The 27,588-nt window shown below is 45.0% G+C and overlaps 1 protein-coding gene across 2 annotated transcripts in view; it reads left to right on the top strand.

Annotated features, from left to right (window-relative positions):
• ME1 (malic enzyme 1) overlaps window positions 1-27,588 on the top strand; it is a 342,941-nt gene that overhangs the window by 250,456 nt on the left and 64,897 nt on the right. For both annotated transcript variants that reach the window (XR_012157982.1, XM_073336566.1), the window contains exon 7: window positions 23,431-23,540. Coding sequence is in view for 1 of the 2 variants with exons in the window: in XM_073336566.1 (XP_073192667.1) it covers window positions 23,431-23,540 (110 nt within the window). In the remaining variant the exon portion in view is untranslated. The remainder of the gene's footprint in view (window positions 1-23,430; window positions 23,541-27,588) is intronic.

Raw genomic sequence — 27,588 nt, 5'->3', positions numbered from 1 at the left:
CCCAGGGCTCCCGGCAGCGGCCAGAGGCCCTGGACCTATAAATTGCCGCCAGAGCCCCAGGGCAGCACCACCGCCGCCACCCTAGGGCTCCAGGGGCAATTTAAAGGTAGCTGCTGCTACCACACCAGTGGCCAGAGCCCTGGGCCCTTTAAATCGCTGCCAGAGCCCTGGGCGGCACACACCGGGCAGCACTGAAGGGTTGGCTGGAGGAGTCTGGCCCCGGCCCTTTCTTCCCGAGGCCCCGCCCCTTCTGGGGGCACAGCGCTGGCCCCCCACCTTGCCCAGCACCCCGGCCGCCCTGCATACTGGTAAGTCCTTTAAGTTACTTTCACCCCTGCCTCATAGTAGCTATCTGAGGTGCCTGGGCGAGACCGATATCAGTGACAAGTGTTGTATTGCTAAAGGGTTCAAACCTCGGACAAAAAAGAGCGAGACACACGTCTCCGGGCACTCCTAAGGGAATTGGCCCTGGCACCAGCACCGGAGCCATCCAGGACGGACTCTGCTCCCAGTACTGCCGCATCAGTACAGTGCGCTCTGCTGGTGCTGTCTTTGGATCGATGCCGATGTCTTCTCCGGCACCAGTCGGAAGGCAAAGAAACACTGAGAGGGGACAATCTCTGACATTCCGTAAAGGGAAGGAGAGGGCCGGAGGGGAACAAGGACCCAAGAAGGCAGCTCCTCACCTCCAAGTGGGAGTCGGGCCCCAGCTCAGGTCGAGTGAGTTAGCCCATCTCAGGACTCGCCTGCTACCCCGGGCATCGACGCAGGCCTCCAGCACCTAGACACGCTGGTGATACCCGAGGCCCTGCGGGCAGCGCAGGACATATTAGTGTTATAGGTGCTGCCCACACCAGCCACAATGGTGTCCCATTCTAAGGGAAAACCCGCTCTGGGACTTTTCCAGCAGCCCCCATCTGTGCGGTACTGCTCCCCTCCTCAACCAAGCTGCCAGGCCTTGGTAATGGGGAGGCAGGCCTATTGGAGCCCCCACCGGATTCAGGGCACTGCTCACCAGGCTCAAGACACAGATTGCCGGTGATTTGGCGCAGACCCATGGAGGTGCACCCATCCCTGTAGCCCCAGTATTGGGACCAACCTAGCCGCTATCCTAGTGTATGGCGCCGCTCCAGGGGAACAAGCCAATGGTCCCAGGAGCCTTGCTACTGGTCGCAGGAGCACTAGTACAAGTCGCCATTGGGTCAACGTTCCCCACCCCTACCGTCGACTCTCTCCTGCTCCATGGACTGGCACCGCTCAAGAAGTGTGAGGTGTAGATTGCTGGGCCACCGTCACCGATCCACTGAACACCATTGGTCTCCAGGAGCTTGGCACAGAGACTCATCACCCCCAGACAGATCCCCGTTGCAGCGCCAGGATTGGCACCATTGTGACCGGGATGAGCAGTCGGCACCATCCCAGTCTTCCAGACGTGGTCCCTCCTGTTCGGACTCTGGTACCAAGCAGGAATCCATACCAGCAGGCCAGGGCCCTGCAATGGGTGTACCTACTCTACCAGTGGCATCGCCCATTGCATTGTGGCCCCAAGGCCAATGGCCTTCCCCCTGGAACCCTTGGGGGTTCCCACAGCTCTCGCAAGGGCTCAGGTCGACCTCGGGGGCCCCGGATAACTCACCAGCCACGGTTTCCTGCCTGCCCCCAGATGCCGAGGGCTCTGGGGAGAAAACCCCTCAGGTCCACCTGGCTCCCATGGAGGGACCAGCTGAGCAGCCTTTGGAGGCAGAAGCCTTTCCTCCGTTGCCCTCCTCATCCTTGACACATGAGACGATTACAGGGCTCCCTCATCCAGTCCCACAGGATGCTGCTAAGTCCTATCAGGAGCTGCTAAAGAAGGTTGCCTCAAAATTGGGGCTTCATGCTGAGGAGCTGGGGGAACCAGCAGACTCCCTATTCGATGTCCTCAGCTTGGCAGCCTCAGCCAGGGTGGCATTGCCCTTACACGAGGGAGTGGCAAAGATCACCAAGTCCTTGTGGCAGACGCCCTCATCACTGCCCCATCTCCAAAAGAGTGGAGCGAAAGTACTATGTGCCTGCTAAGGGATATGAATACCTTTATACGCACCTTGCCCCAAGCTCCTTGGTGGTCTTGGCTATTAAGGAACGGGAAAGGCAGGGCCAACCAGAAGCGACCCCCAAGAATAAAGACTAGAAGAGGCTCGATTTATTTGGAAGGAAAATGTATTACTCGAGCCTCCATCTGGCAGTGGCCAATCACCAGGCCCTGCTTGGCTGCTACAATTTCAACATGTGGCAGTCCATGGCCAAGTTCAAGGATTCGCTGCCTGAAGACCCCCAAGAAGTTCCATGAGGTATCTCGAAGAGGGCAAAGCTGTAGCCAGAGCAGCCCTCCAGGCAGCATCAAACGTGGTGGACACTACAGCCAGAACAATGGCCTTGGCCATCTCAATGAGGAGGGCATCCTGGCTGCACTTGGCAGGGCTGTCAACGCAGGTCCAACAGTTGATACAGGGCCTCTATACCCCGGGCCCAGCCAGAAAGTGGTTTAAACAGTAACAGCTCCAGGGCTCTGGGAGCCAACCCAGGTCAGAGCCTGCCCATAAAAAGGGCAGAGGCTACAGATGCTGGCAAGGTCACCAGTCAGTGCCCTCTGCCCAGTCAAACTCCACCTGCAACCAACAGGGTGGTAAGTAGGCATTTTGAGGGTGCACCGGAGGATGATCTACCAGCCTGTTTCCCGTATCCTGCTTCATTGTGTTTGTCCAACTGCCTGTCTCCTTTCCTACCTGCATACACCTCTATAACTTTAGACCACTGGGTCCTCAACACCGTGGTGCAGGGTTATACTCTCCAGTTTCTTTCTGTCCCCGCCTCCCACCCCTGTTCCCTGTCCCTTTTCAGGGACCCTTCTCATGAGCAGCTGCTCACCCAGGAGGTTCAGAGCCTTCTGCAAGTGGGGGCTGTGGAGGAAGTCCCTCGGGAGTACAGGGGATTCTACTCCTACTACTTTCTGATCCCCAAAGCCAAGGGGGGTCTGAGACCCATTCTGGACCCGTGAGACCTCAACAAATATCTCAAGAAGTTGAAGTTCTGCATGGTCTGCCTGGCCTCCATCATTCCTGCCCTGGATCTGGGGGACTGGTACGCCGCCCTCAATTTGAAAGATGCGTACTTCCACATACTGATATTCCAAGAACACAGATGGTTCCTGCATTTCACGGTGGGTCCTGCGGTGCTCCTGTTCGGCCTGGCTACAGCGCCAAAGGTGTTTACCAAATGCATGGCTACAAGGTATCCAGGTTTACCCGTACCTTGATGACTGGCTTTTTAGGGGCCGCTCCAGGTCTCAAGTCCAGCAGGACATCTCGGTGCTGCAGATCACTTGCCATGCCCTGGGCCTGTTGATAACAAGGAAAAATCAACGTTAGTCCTGGTGCAAAGGATAGAATTCATTGGAGTGGTTCCCGACTCCACCCATGCCAAGCTTTTCTGCCACCGGACAGGTTCGAAACAATGGCGAGTCTCATTGCCAGCGTCTCTGCATATCCCCTAACCACAACCCAGGTCTGCCTCAGTCTGTTGGGCCACATGGCAGCATGCACTTATGTCATCTGCCATATGAGGCTCAAGCTGTGACCCCTCCAGCAGTGGCTGTCAACAGTCTATTCCCCATCCAGAGATCATCTGGACAAGGTCGTCATGATTCCACCAAAGGTACTTACCTCCCTGCCATGGTGGACCGATCCAAGGATGGTCCTGGAAGGAGTTCCGCTCGAGAGTCCCTGACCGTCGTTATCTATCGGATGCCTCCAACCTTGGCTGGGGAGCACATCTTGGCATGTTGCGGATGCAAGGAGCGTGGTCCCCGGAGGAGCTGACATTGCACATAAACATCAGGGAACTCAGGGCAGTCCGTCTAGCCTGCGGAGTCTTCTTGTTGCTGCACCTTTCTGGCTTAAATGTACAGATTCTCATGGACAACATGGCCTCGATGTTTTACATCAACAGGCCGGGGGGAGGGTTTGAAGGGGGGGATCATCAGCTCTCTGTCAGGAAGTGCTCCATTTGTGGGACTTTTGCATCCAGTATGACATCCACCTCGAGGTGTCACACCTCTGGAATGCATTGGCGGATCGCCTCAGCAGGTCCTTCTCTCCCCACGAGTGGTCCCTCCACCTGGAGGTTGTCCAGGTACTCCCCAAAGGGGGGGAGCTCCCCAAGTGGACCTGTTCACCACCAGACAGACCAGGAAGTCCCAGTAATTCTGCCCTCTCCAGGGCTTAGGCAGGAACCCCATCTCTGATGCCTTCTGTCTGTCATGGGAAGGGGATCTGATGTACGCATTCCTGCCAATTCCACTGGTCAGCAGGGTCCTAACAAAAGTCAAAAGAGACAAGATGAGAGTAGCCATGATTGACCCTGCATGGCCTCACCAGCACTGGTTCGGCATGCTCATGGACCTATCTGACTTCCTGATGGCCACTGCCCAACCGTCCAGATCTCCTCATGCAAGACCACGGTTGGCTCCTGCACCTGAACCTTCCCTCCTTACACCTCACTGCTTGGTTGCCGAGTGGCTGAACCCGGAGGCAAGGGCCTGCTTCAGCCAGGTATAGCAGGTTTTCTTGGAAAGCAGGAAGCCCTCCACCAGGGCGACTTACCTGGCAAGGTGGAGATGGTTCTCCTGCTGGGAAGAGGTGTGTGGTATCTCCCTGACACGGTCGTCTGTGCAGTCCATCCTTGATTGGACCTCAAATGGATCTCCACCTTAGGCACCAAGGCTTCGCACATTCCTCCATCAAGGTGCACTTGGCAGCCATATTGGCTTTCCACCCACAGGTCCAGGGCAAATCAGTGTTCTCACATGACATGTCTGTCTGGTTCCTGAAAGGACTAGAGTGGCTCTTCCCACCACGACCTCCAGGATCCAGGACCTCAACCTCGTCCTCTCAAGGCTCACAGGACCTCCCTTTGAGCCACTGTCTTCTTACTCCTTGTCACATCTGTCATGCAAGGTAGCTTTTCTTGTAGCCATTACCTCGGCGAGGCAAGGCTCTGAGATTAAAGCCCTCACTTTGGAGCCCCTGTGCATGGTTTTCTACAAGGACAAGGTCCAGCTGCAACCCCACCCGGCATTCCGGCCTAAAGTGGTGTCTCACTTCCATGTTAACCAGGATATCTTTCTCCCGGTTCTCTGTCCAAAGCCGCACTCTACTGCGGAGGAGAGGAGGCTGCACACCTTGGATATCCAATGCTCCCTGGCCTTCTACCTGGAGCACAACAAGGCCTTCCACAGGTCAACCCAACTCTTTATTGCAACAGCTGACAGGATGAAAGCCTACCGGTATCCTCGCAGAGAATCTCTAACTGGATTACATTGTGCATCCGGACCTGTTATGAGTGGGCGCAGACCGAGCAAACACCTATACTAAAGGCCCACTCAATCAGAACACAAGTGTCCTTGGCAGCCTTCCTAGCGCACGTCCCCATCCAGGACATCTGCAGGGCCGCTACGTGGTCATCAGTACACACGTTCACAGAGGTGAAAGTAAGCTGGTCCAGTATGGCGTACTGGCAAGAGCTGATGCGCTGTACCAGCCTGGCTTCCCCAGGAGGTGATTTAAAGGGCCTGGGGCTTCTGGCAGCGGCTGGAGCCCCGGGCCCTTTAAATTGCCACAGCAGCCCCGCTGCCGGAGCTCCCAGGTAGCAGAGGCAGCCGGGAGCCCTGAGGCCCCGTCAGCAATTTAAAGGGACCAGGACTCCGCTGCAGTAGAGGCAGCTGGGAGCCCCTGGTCCCTTAAATCACTGCAGGAGCCCTGCTGCCACTACTCCAGGTCTCCGGCAGCAGGGCTCCGGTGGTGATTTAAAGGGCCGGGGCTCCCAGCTGCTGCTACCACAGCGGAGCCCCGGGCCCTTTAAATCTACGCCAGAGCCCAGAGCTCCAGGGTGGCTCCCCCAAGGCTCCGTCGGCAATTTAAAGGGCCTGTGGCTCCCCTGCGGTAGTGAGCTCTGGGCTCTTTAAATCACCACCGGAGACCCCAGCCACCGCCACTACCCCAGGGGCTCTGGCAGCGGGGCTGGGACGGCGATTTAAAGGGCCTGGAGCTCCAGCCACTGCTACTGCCCTAGGCCCTTTAAATCGCCGTCCGAACCCTGGGGAGGATTCCCAGGTAGCAGCGGTGGCTGGGAGCCCCAAAGGCTCCTTCAACAATTTAAAGGGCCCGATGCTCTGATGTGGGTAACAGTGGCCAGGAGCCCCTGGCCCTTTAAATCACCACCGGAGCCCTCAGCCGCCGCTGCTACCCCGGGGCTCCGGCAGCGGGGCTCAGGTGGCAAATTAAAGGGCCTGGGGCTCCGCTGTGGTAGCGGCGGCCAGAGCCCTGGGCCCTTTTTAAATGACCCCCGAGCCCTGGGACTTCTAGCTGCCTGCGTAGCTAGTAGCTCTGGCAGTGATTTAAAGGGCCTGGGACTCCCAGCCTCCTCTACTGCAGCCGGAGCCCCGGGCCCTTTAAATCTCAACTTTTTTTAAAGGGCCTGGGGCTCTAAAAGCCCTGCCTCTTCTGGTTGAGGTCCCCTCACCCTCTGCTCAGGACTCTGGCATGCCGGTAAGTCCTTTAAGTTACTTTCACCCCTGCACATTCATGACACATTACGCCATTACCCAGCAGGCCAGAGATGGATTTGTCAGAGCTGTGTTGAAATAGACACATCCATGAACTCCTACCTGCCTCCAGTGGCACTGCTTGGGAGCCACCTACAATGGAATGGACATGAGCAACACGTCTCAAAGAACGAAACTGGTAACTGTTTTTTCCTGAGCTTCCTAAAAGGGCCTGGTATCCAATTGTTTCTCAGTTCCAATCTTTGACTTTGCATTGAGGAATCATGAGGCAAACAATGCAAGACTCTCAGACTTGATCCTTCAACATTCAACCAAGAGGAATGCTTGAACCTAAATCTTGGCAGCCTCTGGGAGTGAAGACTATTCAAACCATGCACCTATTTGGTAGATGTTCCTCAGCCAGGCCTTCAGGCACCACACATATTGATCAGAGGCTGTCATTCTAGCTTCACAAAGAAGTGCAACACTAGAAGACAGACTGCCTGTCATGCCAACAAATCACTTTGACATTAGGAACCAGTTGGCAATAATATATGTTAATGTTTAAATCAGCCTTGATGGACAATAGGCCTAATCCACAAAATAGTATGGAAACTAGCTTTAAAACTCCTATTACTGGTTATCCTGACATCTGACTATAAAAGTTAGACGCAAAGCATAGGGTAAAAATAGCTGACAAGATCATGAGAAGGACAATCCAGGTTCCTATGTTACTGCTTCAGTGATCTTAAGATTTGAAGGGATGTGAGGGCTGTTTTTCTTCACATATCCTCCATCTGTACATTCAGATGTACAATGGAGCACATGTTTGTGTACTGCGATGCTCACATCCCAGAAATGGGTATGTCTATAGGCAATACTTGGGGAACATAATTGCTGGCATTTCTTTCAGGAAGACCTACAGCACAGTACATCATCAGTCACAGGGTGAGAAGCTTTTATTTATGGATAGGCAAAGGTTATGGATATACTTTTCTGTATATATATTGCCTGAGTACTCTTAAGTTACAAAAATATGTGCTTGAAGTATTCTTTTTCCTGTGTTGTTGCTGAAGAGCAATTAAACTTTGCTCTTGAGACGTTTTCTCATTTTTAAGTGCTGAATAAAGTAAAAACTGCTGAGTATTTACAATTTAAAATTACAAAAAGAAAAGGAGTACTTGTTGCACCTTTGAGACTAACCAATTTATTTGAGCATAAGCTTTCATGAGCTACAGCTCACTTCATCAGATGCATACTGTGGAAACTGCAGAAGACATTATATACACAGAGACCATGAAACAATACCTCCTCCCACCCCACTCTCCTGCTGGTAATAGCTTATCTAAAGTGATCACTCTCCTTACAATGTGTATGATAATCAAGGTGGGCCATTTCCAGCACAAATCCAGGTTTTCTCACCCCCCCCCCCGGATTTGTGCTAGAAATGGCCCACCTTGATTTTCATACACATTGTAAGGAGAGTGGTCACTTTGGATAAGCTATTACCAGCAGGAGAGTGAGTTTGTGTGTGTGGTTTTTGGGGGGAAAAAAAAGGGGGGGGGGTGAGAACCTGGATTTTTGCTGGAAATGGCCCACCTTGATTATCATATTCTTTCCTAAAAATTGTGTATTTGTTTTTGATAAATTATTTATTGTTCTTTTGTTTGTTGCCTTTTCAGCTCAGAACCAGGACATATCTAAGTCCTTGAGGTTTAGCGGCTGTTCTGACTGCAAGAAGTCTATGCCAGTCAGTGACCCTCACTTGCATTGTTTTAAAAGTTTGGGAGAAGAACACGTTAGGCACAGGTGCCCTATCTGTAGGGGTTAAAGTTAAACTTGGACTGAAATCTAGGTGGGGTAAGGCTTCAACACATCTTTATGGAAGCTGTTCTGTGACCCCCATCTTGGAATCCAGTGGCTCAGTATATGGTGGTTCAGAATCTAGTCTGTCCAGTAATGTGCTGCCAGACTTGGTGGTATCCCTTCATTAAAGGGAGCCAGAGAGATGACACCGTTCTCCTTTCTAGTACCACGCAAATAACAAGAGAAGCCCTCTTCATCCACAAGGGCTAGGTCTCCAATGGAGTCTCATGGAAGAAAGGTGGATACCAAGGTTAGAGCACCAGCTCCCAGTGCTGCATACTTCTTCTAGCAATGTAGAGCCATTGACATCAGCACAGCCTTTGGGATCACCAAGACACTCCATTACAAGACCTTCTGAAGTACTAACTTCGTCTTTGGTGCGCACCTTGGTGCATCCCATCCTCCTGGTACTGATTATGCCTGAGGCGTACGTGGTGGCCAGGGACCTCCTTTGCCTCTCGATTTTGGTTTCACCTTTGCTGCAAAATAGTCAGGCACTCAGTGTTGTTGGGGTTCTGCAGTTTTCAGTGCCAACTGTAGCCAGAATTACTGTTTGGTGGGACAGACAGATGGTACAATCATCAGGAAGACCACCAGTGCTTCCCCTGTTTCTATCTACCTATAGCCCTTCCACATTCTGGTCTCGTGTGACACCATCCAGTACTGCACTCCCTTGGTCTTGGGACTATGCTTACTTTTCATTTTGAAATTTAATCTAATTATATTTTTTTAAAATAAATTAAAGAATAAAAATTGTCAAAATCAAAATGAAATGCTCAAAAATTGACACACAAAGTTTTCAACTGACCTGAATTGAAAATGTTTTCAGTTTGGTAGTTCACAAACATTTTTGAGGTTTTGATTTTTCATGCCAATTTGGGATGGGAAACTTTTTTTTAAAATCATGGATATTTTCCCCGATGGAAAAACAGTTTCCCGCCTAGCTCTGGTGTTTAAAAAACAAACAAACAACCACATTAAAAATATGGCATAAACCGGATATGCACCAGGCATAAGGCTAACCACATAATTTTCTGCTGCTCTTTTTTGTGTATTATGTCCAATTTGTGAGCTTGGGTGAAGTCCTGGCCCCACTGAAGTCAGTGGGAGTTTTGCCATTGACTTCAGAGGGGCCAGAATGTTACCCCATGTCTCCTTTTGTCTGAAGAATCCCTTGCACAGCTCACTGTAAAAATTGTAGTAATAATAATAATAGGCAGTTCTGTTTTTGTCCAAAATACAAAAGATCATTTGAGTGATGTTGCCAGGTTGTTTTATGTATTGCTATTTTTTCCTGTAACTGTTATTTATATGGTGCCTAAAAATGTGCTAGGCACTTTACAGACAAGACAAGTCTTTGCTCCAAAGGGCTTAAAATCTAAATGGGTCCCAGACAAAGGATGTGACACAATTGTTTTAAACTCTTGTCCAATTGCCCCTATTATATTTCCACCTAGATCTCAACCCAAGTCTAATTCCTATCCAATACAATTAAATGTTTTGATGTGTTTATAATTCTTTCATTGGTCCAGATTCTTGGCTGTGACTGAGGAGGTTGCAGAAGTAACTTTGAAAAATAACTTTGTCTCCTGTGTGCTCCCTCAGTTCCGTGATGGCCATGTGCTATGCTGTTCCTCGGGCATACATTAGCATTCCTCTGATATATGCTGGCTGCCAATGACCCCAGTGTGATATTAGCCAGGGGGCAAAGGGAAGCCCTGGCCATGTGCCCTTTGCTGGCAGGTGGTGGGAGTACAAACCTGTAGGGTGGCTGAGATGCCACTCTGCTGGGATGGTCATCCCATGGCCAGCTATACCAGCTCCAAGGGTGGCTTGCACCAGAGGTAGTGATCTTTGAAAAGTGTTGATAGGGCACTAGTCTCTAGCACCAAAGAAAGATTCAACAGCAGGCTCAGCAGGGGCTTTTGGTAGACTGAAAGGGTACTGGTGTTTGCTCACCAGATTGGATCTCAGTGTGAAAAATATGCCAGTGGTTATAGATGCCTATGTCCTGCATAATTTTTGTGAAGCAAAGAAGAACTTGCAGGAGGGAGTGCATGGCAGAGGTGGAGGGATAGTCTCCTGAGATTGACCAGCCAGATACAGACGAGCTCAATAATGAACTGAACATCTTAGGGACGCTTTGAAAGAGCACTTTACCATGAGTCACAGTAATGTGCTGTGATGTACTCTGCTCAACCTGGTGCTGCCGTCTGGGGGGCCTGTTAGGAATTGTGTGGTGCTTGCTGCACATCTCTTATTGATTCTGATTGTCGGGGGCTTTGCTGTGCATTTATGATCACTACACTGTTTGCCACTGATCCTCTGGATATGAGTGTACACGAAGACTATTACTTTCACTACTAGCAGCATTATACATCTTGTGTTGCAAACGAATAAAGATGAATCCCTTTCAAACATAAGAGGTTTATTCAGTTATGAAAACAGTACCTAACAAACCATCTGAAGAACATAATAGCAAATACATTATAACTTCAAAAAAATTGAGAACCTTAGCAGATAAACAAGGGAAAGGAACATTGATGTCCATTGTAGCTACACATACATCAACCATGCCTCTCACAGGTCAGTGTATATGAAGCTGTGGTTGTCCATGCTTTCCCCCAGTGTGGAGTGGTAGAGGCAGGCGTACAGGCCTTGAAGCCATGGGGAATGCTGGGGGAGAGGACGGGGAATGTAGAGAGGCACTATACTACAGTTCTCCACCAACTACAGTGGTAGTCAAGCCCAGTATTATTGAACCTGAAAGTCCACAAGAATCAGCAGCATCTGCATTTTCTGACAGAGAAGCTCCATTATGTCCTGGTACATCTCCCTCTCCTTTTCCTGATGGGACTCCTGGGCCTTTTTCCTCTCTGCTCTTTCCTTCTCCATACAGTCTCAGTACTCACCCTCCAGGCCCTCTGTTCAAGGTCTGATGTAGCTCTGGTTTGCAGGATTTTGCAGAACATGTCTTCCTGCATCCTCTTTTTCTCCTTATCTGGATCAGTCTTTTCACTGGTGTGGAGGGTAGACCTCAAGACCAAAATGGCTGTCCCTACAGATAAAACACAGAGAGGTGCTGTTGTCAGTATAGTATGTATAGCAAGAAAAGCTTAAGTTTCAGAAATCCCCCTTTCCCTTGCTCCCCTATAGTGTTAAAACCAAGCTTATTGGCCCTTCTGCTTCAGAAAGCTTGTGCACGGCACCACTCAGAGGACCAGCCATGGTGAGTATGACCCTCCCAGAGTGAGGGAAACAAGGAGGCAATTGCTTGGTTGCATGAAACTATGAGTATAGGGCACTAGCACTGAATAGTGGCACCATTTTCCACCTGTTGGTGATTTTAGCTGATACCTCACTCTTGAGGATAACACAGGCAGAGAGAGCACAACTGCTGTTGGCATGCCAAAGTCGCTTAGGCCCATATACCACCAGCCTGTTTAAGGTAATAGAACCTGCCGAAGTTATCGCCAAATGGCATGGGAAAGTGTCCTACAGCAGAAGAAGAAATAAGGCTGCCATCCCTAGAAACCTTTGGGAAAGGGTGGCAGTGTATCTCCATGGGATTTTCATTGTGATCTCTCAGGGGGATTCAAGAGACATCCTTGTGTACATAAAAAAAAAAAACAACCTACTCCACACGCCCCTTCCCCCTGCCTAACTCTATGGGGGAACGATGAGTTGTTCCTCTACTTCTTCTAGTATGAGTAAATTCATGAAAATTAGCCGTGTCCTGATGAGTTGGGGGAGTCATAACAGTAATGGGAAATTTATTTACTTCCTGGCAGTTCTTTCTCCTGCTTCAGGTTTGCCCATGCTTGACTGCAGGGACTGGCTGCACTGCAGTGGAGCCAAAAACAGGTTGTGGCTCGCAGCACAGCAGGACCCGTTGATTGACAGTCTCCCATACTCTTCTTCCTCTTCTTCCTTGTCCACCTCCTCCTCTTTGCTGTTCAAGGCAGGGGCCTATGACTGGGGCTTCTGAGACATACCCACAGTGACATGCACGGTTGTGGTCAGATCTCCACCAAGGAGAGCATGCAGTTCTTTGCAGGTCTTCGGTTACGATTGATTGTTGACCTTCTGGTGTGTCTGCCATAGTTCCTTGACTTTCAAGCAACACTGCTGCTGGTCCTGGTCATACCTGTTCTCCTGCATTCCCTGAACAATCTGCTCATAGGTGTCAATGTTTCTATAACTGATCCAGAGCTGTGCCTGCATAGCCTCTTCCCCCCCAGAGGCCCAGAAGATTATATCTCCTGTCTACTCCAAGCAGGAGCGTGTCTGGAGTACGTAGCCAGCATGGTCAGCTGGGCAGTTGCACACAACAATGGAGAGGGACTGTGTGCGCTCACTCAGCTGTACAATCAGGAAAAGGCATTTCAAAAATTTGTGAGGTTTTAAAAGCGGGGGCTTCTAGTCTGTGACTCCTGGGCAGTGGAGTTAATAATTGTGACCAAAGCAGTTAGTGTCGGTCATTGTGGGATAGCAGCTGGAGTACTGTAAGGGTCAACATGGGTAAAGCAATGTCTACAGTCGCGTTGTGTAGACCTACGTGCCTCAACCATGGTTCAGCTCCACTTGGGGAGGTGGTTTTACTATGTCATCAAAATGGGGCATTTACGTCAGTGGGAGAAAACTTTAAGTGTAGGCCCATGTACAACTAAGTTGATGCAAGGCAGCTTACATAGACCTAAATTTGTAGTGTAGACCAGACTTAATAGTGCTTTTGTATGCATTTGCTTAATGTACTTTGAAAGTTTGCTAAGCTAAATTGAGGGCACTCTTAGTGTGCAGTTAGTGTGCCCACACAAGGAGTTAGTGGGGAGAAGCTAGTGAGCTTTAAATTCACACCTTAGCTTACTGTGTGGACAAGCCCTTTTGCTCCTGGAGGAAGTGGTTTAGATGTTTCAGTAGATGGCACTTTCATGAGTCAAGACTGAACAACAATGTAATGGTAGGAGTTACAATGGTGTTGGAGATGGTGGGTCTGATTCTCCACTGCTTTACCCATTGCAAAGGTATAAATGACTATCCAAAGTGTAAAGCGGGTGCAAAATGCTATCACTGATGCTAATGAGTGGTGAAATCTGATATGATAGTGTTTTACAAGCTGTAAATAATTATGCAAGGTGTAAGGCAGGAGACTCAGTCACATTTGTCTTTTGAATGAGACATAAAATTTAAATCCATATACCTGCTAACGACGTCACGACACTTGTCACAAGAATAAGGGTTCACAGAGTTAGCCCAGATGTCCAAATGAAATTTCACTTTGCTTAATTGCATACTGTTTACCTAAAATTTTCCTGAAAATGCATTTGGATAAGGTATTCATTATTCCCTGTCCTAAACTTGTCTTATTAAACAGCTGCTGTGTTTCATCCCAGGAGGTGGGTGGATTGATTCCTTTATGCACCATATATAATTTATAAAGCACTTTGGAATCATCCTGAATGAAGGGCTAAATAATACGTTGGATACTATTATTATTCTAATAACAAACAAAGTCTGTTCTGCGAGTATGGGGGGATTTTACAAAAAACTAGAAGCTATCATGTGACCACTGGAATTTTCTTCCTTATGAAAAGGATAGTCTTAAATACAGCATTCTCCTACCCCCCCCTTCTTCCTGCAACCTCAAGATTTTGTCTGATTTAACAATTCTCCTTTGAAGTAAATCCTTCTTGAAGGAAATGTGTTAAGTATTTCTACAGCAATGCAGTAGTTTTAAATTCTTCAGGCTGAAGTTTCATACTCAATTGAAGTGACCATTAACATTTAGCAAAGATCACTGTGGAACTGCTGTGGAAATACTTACCAGTGCAACAATCTACTCTTAGGGCCTAATCCTGCAAAGTGCTGGGCACCTTCAATTTAATTTGACTTTGACTCAGTGGGTATGTCTACAATGCAGCTGGGAGCATGCTTCCTAGCTAGGATAGACAGACATGTGCTAGCTCTTCTCAATAGGGTTGCCAGGTATCTGGTTTTCGACCGGAACACCTAGTCAAAAAGGAACCCTGTCAGCGGTGCTGACCAGGCCATTAAAAGTCCAGTTGGCGGCACAGCGGAGCTAAGACAGGCTCCCTGCTCAGGTCTGCATGGCTCCTGGGAAGCATCCAGTATGTCCCTCTGGCTTGGGGGTGGCCACAGGGGCTCCACGTACTACCCCCCGCCCGGGAACCGAGGCCAATGGGAGTTGTGGGGGTGGTGCCTGCATGTGGGGGCAGAATGCGGAGGCCCCTGCCCCCTCTTTCTAGGAAACTGAGGTAAGCTCCGCCTGCACCCCTCATCCCCTCCCATGCCCAACCCCCTTGGCCCCAGCCTGGAGCCCCCTCCTACACCACAAATCTGTCATCCATGGCCCCACCCCAAAGCCTGCACCCCCAGACAGAGCCTACACCCAAACCCCCTGCACCAGCCCGGAGCCCCGGCCCTCACTCCCCCAGCCCAGAACCCCCTCCTGTACCCCAAACTCCTCATCCCCAGCCAGAGCCCTCACCGGCTGTCTCCCTCACCCCACCCTGGTGAAAATAAGTAAGTGAGCAAGGGTGGGGGAGAGCGAGCAACAGAGAGAAAGAGTGGGGCCTCAGAGGAAAGGTGGGGCAGGAGCAGAGCCTTGAAGGACGGGTGGGGCAAGGGTGTTCGGGTTTTCTGTGATTAGGAAGTTGGCAACCCTACTAGATCACAATAGCAGTGTAGCCGGGAGTAGCGCAGGCAGCAGCTCAGACGAGGAAGCATGTGTTAGGTACAGTATTAGACATACTCAGTGTAAGTTGAAAGCGCTCAGCACCGTCTAGGATCAGGGCCTACGTGAGGCCCATTGTAGAACTGATGAAATCACAGAATTCCAAGGTAACAGAGACAGATGACCTTGCAAAACAAATTGTCCTTGTCTTTTTCTAGGGAGAGAAAAGACTCTAGTAAAATACATATAATAGGTAGCCAAACTACGTCTAGTAATTTTTTTCTAGGTAGTCTTGGTTGTTTATCCCTCCATTTTGTGCTTGTCTAATGTGATTATTTTGTCCAATATAGCTCTTTCATCATAACTATAGTATGGATGGTCTAAATTAGTTCAAAAAGATATTAAGTTAATGCAAATACTTCTGGCACTGAAATTCTGAAAAACAAACCTGCTTTACTTAAAACTTCATTTTTAACAAATCCCATTATTGAGACAGACCATTTGGTTCTTATTCAAGTGTCTAGTTTAAGTTAAACTGGAACTGTGAATGGAATGTTGTATCAAATAAGTACTATACTTCACATTTATATCAGTGGATTTCATCACATACTACAAAAGTGATTAGTTTTTATCATTCCTATTTTACACATGGGAAAACTGAATACAGAGAGGTTGCTGTGAATTTTTTGTCAGACAGCATTACAGAAATAGAGGCTAAGACAGTGGTGGAAGTAGAGCTGAGGTTTACTTCTTCCATTTATCTGGTCTAACCATTAGACAACACTCTTTTTATTTCAAAATGTAATTTGTGTTGCAAATAAATAGGATGTTTTGACATTTTGATGCAGTAAAAAAAAATCCACCACAAAGTTCTGTTATTTAAGTTGAAGTGTTTCCTAAGAGCATCAAATATTAAATATACTCCATAATTTGTGTAATACCTGAAGAATTTCCTTCACAAAACTTCTGTTTGATGCTTCCAACAAATCATTATGTGCTGGGTTTTAACAGTCAGGGTGAAAGCTATCAGCCGTGGGAGTTCAGATGTTTCCGTCTGTTCATTATACCATAAGTAGCTGCTCGAAAGAGCAGATGTGCTGCCCCAGGCTTCAGACTAATTGCACTATCCAAATGCGTCATTTATATTTAAAGAGAAGAGTTTAAAACCAACACAAGTATTACCAAATTAATTAGGATTTCTTGTTCTGAACTGCTAAACCCATCTGACATTTTTAGGATCTGGGAAAATGTATTATGGTATTCCTTTCTGAAAAGGATTTTTAGTTGCTATAAATCACTTGGCCCTTAATTCAACAAGGAACGTATGCACTTTAAGTTCATGAACAGTGCTATTGCTTTCAGTGGGAATTCTCACATACTTAAGTACCTCGTTCAATTGAGGCCTTATTATAGAAGAATTAAGAAACATTCTGTTAGACCCAAAAATGTAAATAAAATTGAAACATTAATACAAAGTATTTCATCTAAAATTATCACTAAAAAGCCCCTTATTCCCTCCGCCTCCCCCCCGGCTAATGGACTGTAGTGTTTCCATTACCCATCCTTGTTTGGGAGTAGAGGAGTTATATCTTTGCGGTGAACATTTGCACTGTGCTTATTCTTGTCATGTAGTAAACTTATTTAAACGAAAACTCTAACTATTATGGACCAAATTTCAAAATGCTGTCTTGATATTGCTATAGTAAGTGCAGAGAGTGATTTGTGAAAGTAAATGGAAACCTCTAAGTACCTGCTTCCCACATGCAGTTTCCATTTGTAGGCATAAATATGAATGTTAGCCCACAAAAATATTTCATGCACAAATTTAGAAATTCAGTTCAAGCTTTTTGGGAGATGTGATCCCATTAATAGTAATTATTAAGAATCATGTTTATAATGTAGCACCTTTCATTCTGACATTTCATTTTAACCCACACACTACTGAAGTGCAGCCAAATATTTATATTTTCTTTAAACAACTCTTACAGAACTCTTACAAAAAAATTTGACTTTTTTGAATCAGTGTTATATCATGTATTCATGGAGTGAAAACCTCAAAGCTGAGCTTTTCTAGCATTTTTCAAGCATTCAAAGTAAAATTATTGACTAGCAAAGAAAAGGAAGAACTTCTATTATTCTATTGATGATTTTTAATTGTTCAAAGAGTGTGCTTTTCAAGAAACAACACAACATACATATAACAAGCACAGATCCTAATTGCTTAAGCTTGATAGAAAGATTTACTATATACTGTGTTTTATAAATATCTTTTCATAACAGGACTCCTGTCCCTGTTTAAGATAGAAATTATTTAATTAAGTACCCGTGGTGTTCTACTTTAACCGCTAATAAGAATATAAGCTTATAAGAATATGGGATCACTTACTTGGGATCTCTCAGTATATTAAGGGGCCAATGTACAATACAAACCTTTAGAAGCTGAGAAAGTATCATGAAGAATAAAGCCATTTACCATGTCCAGAGGGAAGACAGGATTTCTTTTGATTCACTGTTTTTATTTCTGATATAGGCTATGCAGACACTTGACCAATCAGTCTGTTCAGTATTCAAAAAAGAAGTGTCACAGTGCCAAGTCTCTAAACAAGACCTGAAAATTTTGAAAAGAAAAAGAATCTCAATTAGATCATCTGTCTCAAATCTAGGTTCATCTTTTTTAAATGAGTATAAAATGAAAAGTAACTTGAGATTGCTCTTTGATAGACCATAGAACAGTCACAATGGGAGCGCTGAATTGTAACACTGAAAAAATAGTTGAGTAACTAAAACAGACTAAGATTACATTTTCAGTCTCCCAGAGTTTTATTTTTGACTTCAGAAGGGGCAGGATCAGGTAGCTAGTGAGCCAATACAGCACCATAAAAAGAGAACCTCTGAGCAATTCATTAGTTTATTTCTTTTATTCCAGACTCTCATGGAATTTCAAACACTGAAGAAATCGCTAAAGGCTTGCCAAAGGACTTGCCAAAATTTACAATGTATTTGATTTTTTTAGAATTTTTCATTCAAACCTAAACCCTGACGCTGAGCATCTTCACCTTTTGGGAAAGTTTGCATGTATATCGAAGTTTCATGGCTATCACACAACTTTATAAGGACCTGAGCCAAAAGCCTAGGTCTGAGTAACACTGACATTTGGGGAAGTTTTGGATCTGGATCCGAGTCATGCAGCTTTGGCCCATCTCTAATTTTTAATAAAATACATAGTTATCATTTGATTGTAGGATATTCAATGGCCTAAATCACCATATTGTTCAAGCACCTCATAAACATTAATGGATTTAATCTCTGTTTTACAAGTGAGGATCAGTAGCTTGCAAAGGTTACACAAGGCGTTAGTGGCAGAGCAAAGTTTAGGACCCAGCAAATCCCAGTGCTTTAACTACAGAACTATTGTTGCATAGCTATTTTAAAACAAGCATATGAGTAGAGAAAAATATTGACATGAATGTTTGTTAGCATATAACAAAATATTTTGATGTCAGTGGTAATGGTAAATTATTCTAACTAAAGTCTTAGTCTGATCTTCTTGGTATAAAGTATATTACATCTAAAGTCTCCATTGATTATATCGCTTGTTAGAATAAATGGAATCTGTACCAGTCAGATTCCTGGGTGACCATAATTCATTGACAACACTAAAAAAAAAATTGAAAAAATGAACATGCAATCAATCAGAAACCATTCTACAATGAAAACTTTATTTTTGAGGTACTATAGATATACTCAAAAAGAAAAGGAGTACTTGTGGCACCGTAGAGACTAACAAATTTATTTGAGCATAAGCTTTCATGAGCTACAGCTCACTTGCTGTAGCTCATGAAAGCTTATGCTCAAATAAATTTGTTAGTCTCTACGGTGCCACAAGTACTCCTTTTCTTTTTGCGAATATGGACTAACACAGCTGCTACTCTGAAACCTATAGATATACTGAATGCTTTGCCAGGGTTCTTCCATTGAAGAGGTCTCTCTCTCTCTCTCTCTCTCTCTCTATGTGTATGTATATATATATATATATATATGTGTATATATAGAAATTTTTTATACTGTGCTCATCATGGAGTATCTGAGTACCTTCCAGTAGTGCATAAATCAATGTGACTACACATCTATCACACGTTTGGGTTCTCATTCTGTTCCTAGACAAAGAACCGTGTACAGTGTGGAATATCTTGTTCTGATAGGTTTTGGTTTTAAAAAATATATAAATATACCTGTTGCTGTGTGTTTATGTAAGAAAAGGCAAGGTTAAATAAATACATCTTGCATTTGGAGCAGAAGATGGTGAGGTTTGTGGTGGTCCTTCGTTTCTGGGAAATTCATCATACAGTTTGACCACCCCCTAAAAAAATTCTGTCTTCTGTACAGACAAGCTTTACTCTTATTGAGTTTTTCATTTTGCCAAAAGAACGCAGTTGTCAACCCTGGTCTTCATCCCAAAGCTTTAGATAGTCTTTAGATATCCTACGCCCAGGCCAGGCAGCGCATTGAAGATAAGGACTGAGGCTTTGAATTTGAGTCTATGGGAAGCCATTGTAGAGAGCAGAGGACAGGTTTAATATGTTTGCAGTAGCCTTTGTTGCTGAGGATGGTAGTTCTGAACTGGTTGGAGTTTCCTAAGTTCTGAAGCCTTCATGCCGAGGTATATTGCATTGCTGTAATCCAGCTGAGAGATGATGAAGGCATGAATAACTGAAGCCAGGTCTTCATCTGCCAGGATGGAATGGCATTTCCTAGTCAAGCAGGGATGGTAAAAAGTGTTGTTTGCAGATGATGATGTGTGAGAGCTCAGCATCAGCAAGAAATCCAAGAGTCCTACTGGACTACTGACTGAATTGACTAGTCATGATTGTGTATCTTCAACTAATGGACACTGCATCATGGCTGCAAGTTCTTCAAAGTACTTTCCTCTGTTCACCAGCATTACCTCTGTCCTTCTGGTTCAGCATCAACCAGCTGTTCTTCATCCAACAGCTGATCTCATCCAACCACTAGGCCCTCTTGGTGATAGTGAAGTGGTTGTTTGGAGTCAGTCATGATTTACTATACCGAATTACTGACCAACAGATTTCCTTTTTAACCATTGGCCTCTAATTAATGTTTCAAATAGTGCCAGCATTTCCCATAAAATCTGAAGATATATGTTCAGCAGGGATTATTGTCAATGGAGTCCTTTCTGTTCTGGCTAATTGTAATATGGCTGTAAATGTGTATTTTCCATAGAGATAAATATGGTCACAACAATTGTTTGCTTTTGTTTTTATCTTATGGTTTTGCTCAATGTAGTTTGCCTAGTACACCTGAGTTTTAAAGGAAAATTGCACTAATATACACTTTAGACTTGAGTTAAATATTGTAATGAACAGGCGACTGTGTATGTGTACACTTACCTTTTCTGGATGGAATCAGAACTGCTCTTCTATCAGAACTGTATATCTTGGGTCTATACTGCTCACAACTAAAGAAGATTCTTATTTAGCTCAGGCAGTTGGGTTATGTGCTTTTGAACAGGGGATCTGAGATTTTGCCTTGCTGTTGTTCATTGTAGATAGTGGCATAGTACTCAGTGCCCAGAGGCAAAACAACAGCAGGGGTTCATTACCTGGCGTGCTTCACTCAATAATCACAATGGGGTGGAGAAGCAGAAAAGTTTATTTGCAAGTGCAAACAAGGTACAGGGAGAATAGAATCTCAAATCCTGCACATCAGAGCAGGTCATTACACACACTTATATTCCTTAATGCTACCGCACTACACATTAGCCAATCAAAACTTTACACAAATACTCTGCCTTCCTTATATGGGTTACAACAATGTTTAAGTTTTTTCATGCAGTTGATAGATTTCCACTCCATATGGCTAAATGCAGTGCCTTGCATAATGACAGGTTTTAGAGTAACAGCCGTGTTAGTCTGTATTCGCAAAAAGAAAAGGAGTACTTGTGGCACCTTAGAGACTAACCAATTTATTTGAGCATAAGCTTTTGTGATCTACAGCTCACTTCATCACTTCACTCTTATGCTCAAATAAATTGAAGTGATGAAGTGAGCTGTAGATCACGAAAGCTTATGCTCAAATAAATTGGTTAGTCTCTAAGGTGCCACAAGTACTCCTTTTCTTTTTGCGAATACAGACTAACACGGCTGTTACTCTGAAACAATGTTTATTTCCTGCAACCTCTAACAAGCATTCCTAGCAACTTAAACAACCAGCACATCCTGTCTGGCCTTGTAGCTGTCTCTCCATTAACTTGGATCAGCAAACCTTACACTATGAGGCATTTTCTGCGGCTGCAACATTGTTTTAAGAGCAAACGAGCTTACTCAAACCAGCCAGGCCTGAATTCTATTAAGGGGGGGTTGAGAAGAAGCCCTTAGGCCTTCAGCAGGGAGACCTCCTCGACCCTTATGGCCTTCCATCCCCTCAACTTAACTAGTGGCCATGCCCTGGGGTCTCCAACAATACCATTCAATAATCATATCTTTGATTAGGGCTTTATAGTGTGTATGATTGCAAATTAGATTAAACTGATTTTAAAGACAGATTTTTTAACATATCTTTCCCCTCTTGTTATTACAGGTAGAGTTAAGGTTGTTTAAGTGTCTTAGCTGTGCATTTCCATACCATTGAAAATGGGGATGGGGGGGAAGTTAGTGTTAGCCTTAAGTCTGAAATTCCTATGCTTGTAGCTCTTGGTGTTTTCCTATACCTACGGTGTTTTTGTTTACACTTAAGTTACTAATTGTATTCTCAGCCTTAATTCCATCTTAATTTGTGTGTGGGGCAGGTTGTTTTGTTTTGATTGTTTTGTCTCAATTTCCTTGGTTTTAAAAAAGTATTAAAAATATCACACATGATCTCTAAACAAGAAATGCAAAGAGAATGCTACCATGCAGTATTTCTGATGATTTGAAGATACATTGTATCAATGTTAAAATTGCTTTAAAAAAAAACTTCGAAGGACAAATTCATCAGTGTACCAGACAAGCACAAAACAGCTAACATAAACTGGTGAATCTGGCCCTTAATATGCAATTGATCTATTGGATTAGAGGGAAATGTATAGAGATTGATGCTATGCGAAAAGACGGATTAGCATTTTTAAAAGGCTCCCACTGTGCTCCCTGGCAGTGCTGCTTTGGTGCATAATGGAGTCAAGGCATCAATCTATTAAGAGTCTTGCAAACACTACTGCTCAAGCTGGCATGCAAGCACAGAACCATTAGAGAACAGTGAGAGTTGAGCCAAGTAATCTACCATCTTGATACCTGTCCAGTCTCCCTTATATTGATTCACTACTATAGAATTGGCATCGTAATTGGCTGAGTTACCTCTGATGTTACACTGGCCCTATTTTAGAATTACCTGAGCTGTTGAACTGCCCTATATAATCACATCAAATGGATACAGCAATCATTAATAATTTAGTTTAATTACGTCCTAATTTCTCCAAATGTAACCTATGCAGAAGATTTTAATTAATTTTAACTATATGGTATGCTTGAAGAGTCTGTGTCATTCCATTCTTAAGATCAATCACGAGAAAGAAAAGACTGAAACTGATGTTAACTTCCTGAAATGATGCATTTTTAATTAATTTTAACATGAACTAATTAACTATTTACTTGTTAATTTACTGTAAATTCATTGTATACTCAAACAGTAGATAGTGCAACTTTGGATAAGAGATGCTGCTTTTTTATTCATACCAAAGAGGTTACATCCCTGCTTTAAGTACAAAATTAAACTCAACTTTAACTACTGAGTCATGGCCAATGCCTCTGTAGTTATTTTTTGTTTCTAATCGTTTTGTTCCCTGTGTCTGAATTCCCTCAATATCTGCTCATTTCTCTTTGACACAGGGTAATCAAAACTGAGCACAGTATTCTGGGGGCATCCTGTTGATTTGCATAATGGTATTAAAATAAATTCAGTGTTTTCCATCCCATTCCCTCTGAGTCCTATTTTTTCCTTTACTTGACTACTGGTACACATTCCCTAAAGGTTCCTGTTGAGATGTCTGCAACCTAGGCCTTTTTTCCTGAACAGTTAATTAATTTAGAACCCGGCAAGGTGTGTGAATAGTCCAAAATCTTCCTTCCAAGTAACGTGTATGAGTACAATAACACAAAATATAGGACAGAAGCTCATGACTTTCTGTATAGTTTTTATTATACTCTGATCCAAAATCTGACTCCAAGGGCTTCCAATTTTATATGTGCAACATTGCATTGTTTCCTATTTTAAATTTGCATTTCCTTTGTATTTCTAGGTATGGCATGAATTGCCTTATTCAGTTTGAGGATTTTGCTAATGCCAATGCATTCCGCCTCCTGAATAAGTATCGTAACAAGTACTGCACTTTCAATGACGACATTCAAGGTAAAATATTCTCATCCTACTCTATTTGGGTGCTTAGAAGATAGGAAGTGCTTGAAGTGCAATGGGCTGCAAACCCAGGAAATTAAATTTCTAAAAAGTTCATTGGGTCGCTGTGGAGTGCAGTTTTACCATTGGCTGGGGCAAAATCCCCTCTGATTGGCTTCTTTTCCCATGAGCCTGGCTCCTGGAGAACTGCAGTTGATCATGGCTGCTGCAGGAAGCAGTCAGAACTCTGTGCTCTCCCCTCAGCCGCTGACACCATTCTGACTGGAAGGTAGGGAGGCGGAAAGAACCTAGCAGCTCAAGGTGGCTCTGCTCCGTCGTCCCTGCTCTCCTTCTATGAGCAGTGGGACAACTCTCCCCTCTCTCTGCAACACACAGCCTGGGAAGGGGGAGGTGGACCCCAAATTGCAGCTACTCCCCTAGGCCTGGGAGAGATGAAGAACCCCAAGAGCTGCTGGGGGCAGAGCTGATGTGGGGAACAGATTGGGGCAGAATTGAGGGGGGACTGGTGGGGACAAGATCAGTTTGGGGATTGAGGGACAGAATTAATTGCTGAGCAGATGTAAGGGCACGTGTAGTGGTGATGGTGATAGACCCCCACAGGCACCTTTTTCAGACCAAGCACTGTGGGGGATAGGTACACCAGGCGTCCAGTGACCTATTTTTATTCCTCTCCTTTTCCCTATTAATTTACATCCTACACTCCATCTAATTCTAGACATTCATTTAATTAACTTTTTAAGAGTTAAGGCTGTGTGATATAACTTCCCTTGCAATTTAACTTCAATTCTTCTTCATGCTAGTGTCTAGAGATCCCTTACTGTGGGCATTTCAGCCTGCTTGCAGCTTAGGGGCAAATACAGATCTCAGTCACATGCAGCACGGGAATGCCCCACCTCCTGAAGGTTCCCTCCATTTTTTTTTCTCCCTCTGCAACAGCTGACAACTCAGCCAGGCCTTCCTTCTGCACCACTATCTGCTCATCTCCCAACCAGCCCTTTTTGGAGTGAGACCTGCTGGTTGGTACCACCAGGCTCTCTCAGTTTGGGATCAAAAGGGCTAACTATAGTTTTGATAAAATGAGGTCGCTGGACAGTGACCAGAAGAGAGACCCTATGGAGCTGTGAAAGAATTTCAGGAACAGCTTTGTCACATTCCCAGTGTCAGTAACTCATAGAAAGTCCACAACCAGAATGGGATCATCCATCATCTACTTCGGAATGGACCACTGCAACCCACTCCCCATCCTATTTCTAGACTTACAGAATTGAGGGATAAACAGAGCTGTCTGAAACATCTAAATAAATTCCTAATGGAGGTTTGTCTGCAAAGCATTCCCATTTTACCATCCTCAGAGAATTCTTATGTTTTGCAGATGGATGGCAGCTTTTTTCTTTTCCCAGCTCTGATTATTTGATTTTACATATGCTCCTAGGGTCCCTCTCCAGGATCATGGTAACAATAACATTCCCTTCAAGAAAGAAGGAAATTCATTTATCTCTTCCAGGCCAATTTTTTTTATCAGAGATTTGTACAGAGAGTATTCATCCTTCTGTCAGGCACAAGAGCTCATCTCAGAAGAATGCTAACAGAAGATCAAGATGGTCATAATGAAAAACAACTGGGGTCACAGAAACAAAAATACAATTCTTATTGGAGCCTACTAGGAATTCTGATCTTATACACAGACATGCTGCTATGATCTAGTACCTATGATACCTATCCAGGAATTCCAAGTATCTCTTCTGCTTCTTACCCAATCTCCTCTATTGGCCAAGATCTAGCTCCAATTGTATATTCTCCACTCCCAAAACTGGTGAATGCAGAGAATCAGGGTTTTTTTTAAGGTATCTACCCCATTCATTTTAGGAAATGGGTACCAGAGAGAACACAGTATCTACCACAATGATTCATTGAGGTCTCAGAGTATTGCTGCTCCTTCCATGGATAATAGACCAGTTCTGGTCATGACAGTCAAGGTCTGATAGTTTCTTTATAACTGTCAAGAACACAATCTGCTGTACACCAGAGAAAAATTCTACTGTCCTCGGTGGAGCAAAGTTTCTTATCTCTATTTGCGCTGCCCACCAATAGCGAGATGAACACCAAGACTTATGAGAAGGAGGTCTGATTATCAGAGTGGTTGCTGCATGTAGAAATATTTTACTTACCATTGTCAGTTTGGTGGGCTGGCGATTGACCTCCTTAAATCTGTACACAGTAAATAAAGTGCCCCTCGGCCTCTGTAGGTGTCAGGATCTGGGATGTGAAGTGGTGAATGACCTCTTGTAAAGCTGGCAAAGTCCTTACTATATGTTTTCCCACCTTTTCCATTGCTAAAACCCCTCTCCTAATAGGCAGGCTTCTCTACATCTGTACTTGGGGTTGATAAATAGATATTTTTAATTGGACTAAGCCTATAAAAGGTGATGTAGCCATCCCATCCACTCAGCATGAACTAGGCATATGCAGCTGAAGGATGGAGGAACAAAGGGTGTCTTTCTTTAAAATTCTTCTTTCCTTTGGATTGGAGTCAGGGGCTACCTTCCCCACTCCAGAATGAAGTTGGGGGAGTGGACCAGTTCTTGAAGATGTTGGTAGGGAAGGAGGAGATAAAAGCCACCAAGTTGCCCCTAGAATATTTATAAATGTGTTTAGCCAGAGTCTCTAGTGGGGGGTCTTATTGAGAGGGCCTCTGAAGGAGCCAGGGGTGGATTTCTCATGTGAGGCTCCCTTCTAAGCCACCCTTAGGCACTGGACTTCCCTCACTTCCCTCCTTCGTCCCTTCCACTAAGGGACTGAACTCTTTTCCCCATCCCCAAGATCATGGTCTTCCTTTTTTCCTCACTGGGGGCTGAGAGAGGAGAGGGGGCTCTTTTCTGCCTCTTTTGCCTTCTCTACCCTGTAGTGGGAAAGAATGGGGAGTTAGATGTTCCTAACACTCATTGTAATAAACTGTGCTTGCTGTACTTTTACCTCATCCAAAACTCCCAAATCCAGATTAGCCCAGATTTATTGACTTTGAGGGCATACTGCAGAGCTCATTTGTTTCACCTGGCCTTTGAGAAGAAGTAGAGAGAATGAGGTACAGACTACATACAGGGATGCTAGTATTTATGTGTTTCTGCTTGGCAGAAGTGTGAGCTGCTTGTAATGCATTATGTTTTTGTAATTGTAAATAGTTGGGAGATCACTCAGAGCCATGGGCACCTTTTAATTTCTTCTAAGTCAAAATGAAATAAAATCCATAAATATAAACCTATCATCCTCCACTTTGTTTGTTTCTCTCTTATTGTATTTGGTTGTAACCTAGATTGTAAACGCTTTGGGGCAGGGACTGTCTTTTTAGTAAGCTTTTCTACAGTGCCTAAAACAATGAGGTCTCAATCTGTGATTGCGAACCTTAGGCTATGCCCTAAAACACATAAGAAGAAGAATAAGAAGTAATAATATGCCAACATGCTTCTGGCTCAGGGCTGTGCCAATAGCAGTAACAGGAACTGCAACAGAAACTTGGGAAGAATACAAACAACTCAGTAAGGTAGGGTTTGCTTCCAAATTTCATACCCATAATGTTCGAGTGGGTTAGAATTTAGTTGTAATAGGGGATTTGTCATCTCTGCTAGAAAAAATTGTTTCAGCATGTTAACTTTCACAGCTGCTTACTACCCCCCTGAAAAATGCCATGTTCTGTTGTCAAAACTTTCAGAGTTTATTTTTCCATAGTCTTTGTGATGGTATAGAATAGCGGTAGAGTTCTTCTCATATTCTGGAATATTCACAAGATCATCTTATGTTTTGGCACTTGCCTGGTGCAGATTGTGTTTTGATTGTCTTTCCAGAAACTGCAGCTGATCTGCATGGTGAAATGTAAGGTCAAACCATTCGTCACAGTAGTTCCGGTTAAACAAATCTGCTGCTCACACTGCCATTTTTCCCCCCTTTTCATGAAGAACAAATAAGGCAAACTGCTGAAGAGGAGTGATGACAGTTACTGCCAACAACAAAGAATGATAGTGAGCTGGCTACTCTAATAGAACTAGAT

This window comes from Lepidochelys kempii, chromosome 3, assembly GCF_965140265.1.
Source record: "Lepidochelys kempii isolate rLepKem1 chromosome 3, rLepKem1.hap2, whole genome shotgun sequence".
NCBI lineage: Eukaryota > Metazoa > Chordata > Testudines > Cheloniidae > Lepidochelys > Lepidochelys kempii.
The sequence above is the reverse complement of the archived record's forward strand: the minus strand, read 5'-3'. Positions and strand labels throughout refer to the sequence as shown.